Source organism: Nymphaea colorata, chromosome 4, assembly GCF_008831285.2.
Source record: "Nymphaea colorata isolate Beijing-Zhang1983 chromosome 4, ASM883128v2, whole genome shotgun sequence".
Lineage (NCBI taxonomy): Eukaryota > Viridiplantae > Streptophyta > Magnoliopsida > Nymphaeales > Nymphaeaceae > Nymphaea > Nymphaea colorata.
In genome coordinates this window covers 19,103,192-19,110,335 of record NC_045141.1, presented here as the reverse complement: position 1 = coordinate 19,110,335, position 7,144 = coordinate 19,103,192, and the positions used below count along the sequence as shown (strand labels likewise).

Genomic DNA, 7,144 nt, shown 5'->3' with positions numbered 1-7,144 from the left:
TAGTTTTTGTTGTAATGACGACCATGTAAATGAATCAAATATATCTGATTAAATCATTAGTTAGAAGGTGTGAAAACTTGTTTTCTTGACTTCTTGGTATGAGAGCAGCACGTGATATTGAACAAGGAATTTCAGTTTTCGTTTTTCTACCTACCTAAAGGAAACGGGGGACGTTTTGGTAATTGTTTAAAAAATTTCTTGGTATGAGAGAAAAGAGTGTGACTGCATGAAGTTGGCCTAAGGCTCAATAAAATTGGGCTCAAGTTGGTATGAAGCCCTTTTCAAAAGTCTTGCTCGCTTATATATGTGGGGACCTACTACAATGTCCACTCACATTTTATATTTTAAATATCTCAAGAATTTTCAAAGGAATTACCTGTGGCTGTGGTATGGTAAAAATTTATACATCAACGATAACCAATCTGAGCCATGTACCAGCGTCATGCTGGGAAAATATATGTGCCGGACGGCATAAAAGAATCTGGAAAAAACTAACGTTGAGGTCGAGGTCCGAGGGACTAAAAGCCTACCAGCATGGAAGAAGCTGGCAAGCCTGATTTGGGCATTTCGTACAAATGATGGGGGATAGAAGAGCAAAGAGGCAGCGGGGAGATCGATTCGCCCTTCCACCACTCTCGATCCATCCTCTCCTTCGTTCTCCCTCTCTCTCTGTCTTTTCTCGCCAACCGGCGGCGGCAGCTTCAGCCGGAGGTGGTCTCGCCGCCACCCCTCTTCCTCTTTCTCATTTTGCTTTTTCTTCTTTATTTCTTTCTCTTGTCATTTTTTCTCTCCCTTTTTTCTGTCACCGATCATCGTCGGGGAAGTGGTGCGCCCCCCTTTTCTCTTCGCTTCTTGTCCTGCACTGGATAAGGCAGAAGGAGAAGCTGCGCCCTTCCATTTTATCTTTTCTTTTGGAAGGGCTCTGCTGTTCCCCTCCTTTTTACCGTCAATCTCCCTCTCTCTCTCTCTCTGTTTGATTGCGAAAAAGGGAGTGTGTAACCCTTTTCCATACCCTTCTTCATTTTTTGCGGTCGAGAGTAAAGAGAGTGAGGAGAAAATCGTAGAATTTTTTCTTCTTGCAGTGTTTGTACGAAGAAGCCGAAATATATGAATGACATTGTGCATGTGTTGTATCGATCGATTCATTTGTCACTTGGATTGTTTTGACGTGTATCTACCGTAGTCAATTATTTTTAAGAGACATTGCATATTTAAGATGTCTTGTTGAACAGTGTGGGCAATACATGAGAAGTAGATGTTGAAGGTTAGTTGCTTCTTGGTGTCATGATATTTGATTCTGGTATGAACTTGGAAGATATATGTGTGCTTGTGGCGAATCATTGATTATTTTATCTAACTTTAGCCGTCCTTTTGTCTTCAAAATTACTTTGTTATTGTTATGGCGCCTCTATTAATCTTACTGGAGGTTCCAAGGCAAGTTGACTAGTGCTAATGCTTGATGAAATCTTATGCTGTTGGTGTTTTTCTCGATGCTGGTTGGTCTTGTTAACAAGACTATAAGTCTTTTTAGAGTTTGTATATCAATATCTTATATTGTATTCTGGCCTTGAACTTACCTTACAGTATTTTCAAACAATGATGCATATAGTTGTGGCCCGAAGGGTGTATATGCTCTCTGTACGAGGGAATTAAAGTCCTTATATGTGTTATTTTGCATCTTCAACCTTGTGTCTGGTACCTGTTATTTCAGAAACTGACTTATTGTTTTAACTTTTGAATATGTGGTCACATTGACATAATATTGTTTTGGAAAGAATATGTATCGTACTCAGTTTCATGTTTGATGCGTCTTAGATGTGAACAATCTTCGGTTTATGCGTAGGTTGACTGTTGCTTAGGGCGTGCATCACGGTTGGGGTTTATACAATTTACAATGGCCAATCAGGGAGCGAAAAAGCGGAAGGAAGAAAACCACCGTCACATGAAGAACCTACTCTATCTTATTGTGGTTTGCAATGTAAGATTTTGGTTATCGTTTGCTAGTTTATATTGTGTTCTACATATTTAAAAAGAAAATCCGGATCTTTCAAAGTTCAGATCAGATTTTATGAGCTTACAAAGTACAAACCTAATACTGTTGACATTCAAGCTTTTATAAAATGCAACGTGCATATTGGATTTTCATTATTTTTCTTTTGAATTTTGGAATCCTATAGTTTCAGACATGTAGAATCTTTATCTATCCGTATGGTTGGTTCGTGCATACATGTCCAAGACAACTGAGAAGCCGGACAGTGTACAAGATGCTATATTTTCAAACATCATAATCTAGGAATTATATATATATAGTGTATAACTATATATACTATATACATATATAGGTGTGTCTTTGTGTGTGTGTGTGTGTGGTGTGTTTTGTGTGTGTGTGTGTGGTGTGTTTTGTGTGTGTGTGTGTGTGTGTGTGTGTGTGAGAGAGAGAGAGAGAGAGAGAGAGAGAGAGAGAGAGAGAGATGAGCTCGTTTGGGCATTCATCACTTCCAAATAGGTTGGCCTGCATGCTTATCCTAGGCTTCAAGAATTGTTTGTCTATGCTCCACTAACAGTCATTGACATTCTTCCTAAAAAATTTGGTTTCATTATTTCCTATATAAATTATCATCATTTTTTAGTTAACTACATAATATAAAGTAGTTTTAATCTCTAGTTTCTCTTGTTTTCTTTCAAATTTAAAATAATAATATCAATGACATGCTATCTGAGTTGAATGTTTAAGCAAGTAGATTTTGTGACATTCTTATGTAGAATTTCAAATATTTGTTGTACATCTTTCACAAGGTATGAGCCAGACCCAGACATTTCTCAAGGACAACAATTAAGGTCCCTGATGCTACCACTTTAATCTGGAGCCCACTTGCTGATTTTTACATTTGTGATAGGTTACTGGTGGTTTGGAGGAGATCTTCTAGAAATTCCTTGCTGCTTATTTTAATAAAATATTTGTCATCTTTCTTTGGGTTCCATATAAAAGATTATGTTGCTACTATAATAAAATAAAAATAGTTATTCTGTTATTGGAGGGACCCCATTTTCATAAAACTATACACACATACACATATTCACACACACGTTTATTTAAACTTTTATGAATTTCTGATATTTTTGCCTCCACTAGATAGTTTATCCGTCATCTACCTTTTCTGCAGGCAATATATGTCCTTATTCGGCTGCTTATCTTTCATTCAACATTCACATGGAAGCATTGGATTGGCCTTGTTATAACTTCAATGGCCTACGGATTGTCTTATCAGCAACTCTCTTTGATGGCAAAGCCAACATATAGTGATGAAGGGGAGTTGCTTGATGGGGGTTTTGATATGAATACAGGTGGAGTTTGTGGGTATGTCTTTCTAGATTGAAGTTCTCACAACTTGCAAAAATACATCTGAAGGAAGTAGATTTCATATAGAAGTAGCTCCAAGATTATGCTAAACATGGTTTTCTGTTTGGTATTATGTTAAAAACTTAAAAGGTCCCTATTGACATGGATATAAAGTGTACTGACAAGCATAGATGGTATTCTAAGTTTCTAACATATCACATTTTTATCATCAAAATATCGTAATAGGTTTCTAAGTATCACATTTTTAGGCTGGGAATCAATTACCATCTTTTCCATCTTTAATGTGATATAAATGATAAAATTTTAGAATGAAAGTACAAGTTAATGCACATGTAAGGCATAACATGATGTGTGTAATGTGTATCCTTTGTATCATCTTTATTTTATCTTCATGTTGCTCCAGATAATAGTTGTAGATGATTTTACTTTGATCAAATGGGAAAGTCTGTCGCTCAGAATTTGAGAAAATTGCATACAGATTGCAAATGTAACTAACAAACAGTTTGTCGGCGTATAGAATAAAGAGTTTGATTTTCTATTTATTATGATTCAGGAGTCTAATTGGAGAATTGTATGGTTCTTTCTTCTGAACAACATTGTCTTTCTTCTGAACAACATTGACACTTCTATATACAAAATGAAAGGAACATTATCTCCAGGTCCTTTTAAATGCATCTTAAATTCTTAATCTATGTCAAATGAAAACTGAAAGCCATCTCATGCTTAGCGGAAACCTAAGAGTTGATTGAATATCAACTTTCCAGACTAATCTTAGAAAATATTGCAAGCAGTAATATTAATCTTTTTAGCTAGTGCAAATTTCTAACCTGGACAAACTTCCATCCTGCTAAAAGATTGAGCGAAGGTTAGTTATTTTCAAGGAGTTAGACATGAAAGCATAATATGTTATTAAGGCATGGCCTTTGAAACAGGAGTGATGTTTTCCGAGCTCCAAAGAGTCCCACAAGTGAAGATGCCATTCATTCAACCATGCATATGGTTGTTCACTTTTTAAGATGTGAAATAGAGACAGTCGATCAAGCGAACTAGCATTGGTTCTTTGAGCTTCATATTTTTCATCTTCTTATGGCTGATCATTGTGGGGTGATTAGTAGCCTAATAGTTCTGAATGATGTTTTATTTTGTATAGGTGGATAAAAATGTGGAAGTCATCCTTATTTTGTTGTCAATTGTCATGGTTTATATTGTTATCTGTCAAACTTTTTATAGCTTTTATTTGTTTCCATTAATGATGCAGGTATTTGCATGATGTGATCTACATTACGTGCTTTGTCCAACTGATGTCAATTCTATCTGGAAAATTTTGGTACACATATCTAGTGGTAAAGTCCTGTTTTGAAGCAAGCTCCATGTATCTTGGGATGGTTACCCTGTAATATCTGCATTTTGCTTCCATTCTAAGATGCAACATAAGAATCATAGAGGCTTTGTTGGTAGGCAAGGTATCTCTAGTTCTTCCAATTAGAGGTCGTTGTCTTGAAAGTATCTCAGAACATACGAGCAACAAATAAACAAACACACACGGGTATGAATACATGAGTTTTGGTCATTTCTTTTTTCTCCCTGAGGACTTTCCACTGAAGGATGTCATATACATAAAAGAAAATGTTTATGCATTTTGCATGAACATGGTAGATATGATTTTTAGTATATTCTCATCTAAGATATGTTTTCTCAATCTTTTCACATTTATATTACGTAAAAAACATAATGCAGTAAACATTCACCTTTAATATGTTATGGACAAACTCAGATGCCTTGAGTGCCTTGGCATGATGCCCTGAAGAGCTTACAGGCTATTTGTAGGTTAAGGGAAAGGACCCTCCTATGTGTCCAGATGTTAAAATTTAAAAAGAAAGACTTCCTACTTGAAGCCAGCTTCATTTTCCATGTGACGTGAGATAATCTTTTAGAAGATATTCTTTTTAAGAATACAATTTTTTAAATGTCATAGATTTCCCCATGTGGAAAACTTCTGGAAAAACAAAAAAGGAAAATTGTCACTATGGTCATATTTGTCTTGTTTTATAATTTTATTCTTGAAAATTTTGCTTTTCCTTTTTCCTCCTACATTTCTATGTTCTTTAGATGTTTTATATCTGCAAGTCATGGCTAATGCATTCCAACAAGAGCTCTGCCTTCCTGGCAACGGGTGAGATTAAGACTTGTAAGTTGAAAAGAGTCAAGAGCACAAATGAGATGCATCCTTTGGCATAATGTTTTACTTGCAGAAAAGTCATTTGTAATGTGTTAAACATAGTGGCTGTCTAAACACAATACAAGTTCTATATCGTGCACATGGTTTTTGCTAGTTGCAACGTAATTGTGTAAGTCGTCAATCACTAATTGGTTTCTCAAAATTTCGGTGATTTGCCTTGGCGGTGGAACTAGTAAGTAGAGTTCGGTGAGAACAAAATCACCCACGGCACAATTTAATATATAATTTGAAACCGCAGTTGTTGGCTGATCATTGGCTGAAAGAGTCGCATGCTTAATCCCTTCAGCACACCCAAGTATGTATTTGGCTATTTGTCTAGAAATGGACATGCTTTTCACTGATACGAACCATGTACTAGTTCCTACAATTTGCAAACGGATGAGGTGTGGTTTAGTTGGTTGGACATGGCCATCAGCAAAAGTCTGGTATGCTGAGGGTGCTTTGTGTAGTTTGGGACTCTGGATCCTCTAGGCGTCTCTAATTTTTGCGTGTTTTCCATATTCCCAGATACCAGCATTTGGATTCTACAAACTTTTTGATGTTTCGAAGGGGTTCCTGTTCCAAGGTTCAGAGGTACACTCTTGATAGTCATGTCTTCCACTATTTTCATAATTGCACCCATCACTGGGGACGTGAGATGTCCCAATATTACATCAGGTCCTATTTGAGATTGCTGACGTGCTAATCTTGAAAAAATGGTTTGTACTTTCTGTGTAGAGTGCGGTTGAAGAAGACGAGAAGAGCCGGAAAAAGAGAGAAAAGATGGAGAAGAGGGCATCGAGGCCCAAACTTGTTAGAACAAGGTATCGATGATTGTGCTTGCCTTAGGAGAGCACCGCAGCTGATTTCTTTATCTGGAAGATCCAGTTTATGACGGTTTAAAGATGGAAACTGCACTTGTTTCTGTCTCTGATGGGAACCAGACGTCACTACAGATAGTGAATAGGACTTTTGAAAACAGTTGTAAACATTATCAAGGGCGATCTTGTTGTACATTACTCGAGGTTCCTTCTTTCGCAACCATTGACAGATCCTTGTACCCCAAAGACGTAGTTGTTCGCTCGTTGCTCCCAGTCTCACGTTTGCATTTCTGTTTGTTGATGATGAACATGGTGGAACTGAAGAAATTTTTCTCGACTGGGTGGTTACCAACAAAACGTTGTTTTACCGACGGCCTGATTTATATGGGATTGAATAAAATCGTAAATGAAACAAGATGTATTTGGTGTGTCTGGTGTTTCCCCCATTAATTATTTGGTGCTACGCCACAGATCATAATCCCTCCTCTTGGTCGAGTTGCTTCTATCTTCTCCCTTGATTTCTTCTCTACTTGATCGCATTCTTGATGACATTATAATTAGAGATATGGGGCAACTAAGATTCTTTTTCAGATATCAAGAACATTAACACAACAACCTAACCTGAAACGCCTCAGTTTGTGAAGTTTAGTCTTATACCAAGAACATCAATAACTCAAATTGTATTCAATATGGATTGTTGTGGTTTTTAGTCCATTTAAAGTTGAAACGGAAATTGTAAGGAGC

At 36.8% G+C, this 7,144-nt stretch overlaps 1 protein-coding gene across 3 annotated transcripts; it reads left to right on the top strand.

Annotated features, from left to right (window-relative positions):
• The first annotated feature begins 482 nt into the window (after nt 1-482).
• On the top strand, nt 483-6,830 carry LOC116253315 (uncharacterized). 3 transcript variants are annotated; one of them, XM_031628087.2, is made up of 6 exons: nt 483-714; nt 1,844-1,978; nt 3,165-3,358; nt 4,620-4,704; nt 6,108-6,173; nt 6,318-6,830. In XM_031628087.2, the coding sequence occupies exons 2-6, from the start codon at nt 1,895-1,897 to the stop codon at nt 6,411-6,413; spliced, it is 525 nt and encodes a 174-aa protein (XP_031483947.1). In that variant the 5' UTR covers nt 483-714; nt 1,844-1,894; the 3' UTR covers nt 6,414-6,830. The 3 variants fall into 3 exon arrangements, with proteins under 3 accessions (XP_031483947.1, XP_031483946.1, XP_031483944.1); XM_031628086.2 differs by having other exon boundaries at nt 485-711; XM_031628084.2 differs by lacking the exon at nt 483-714 and adding an exon at nt 734-1,264.
• Nucleotides 6,831-7,144: the final 314 nt, after the last annotated feature.

What these genes read in the sequence shown, in the direction of transcription:
- LOC116253315 (XM_031628084.2), top strand. An exon ending in TTTGGTACACATATCTAGTG is followed by an intron (nt 4,705 to 6,107) that starts GTAAAGTCCTGT and finishes CCATATTCCCAG; the next exon opens with ATACCAGCATTTGGATTCTA. An exon ending in TCCTGTTCCAAGGTTCAGAG is followed by an intron (nt 6,174 to 6,317) that starts GTACACTCTTGA and finishes CTTTCTGTGTAG; the next exon opens with AGTGCGGTTGAAGAAGACGA.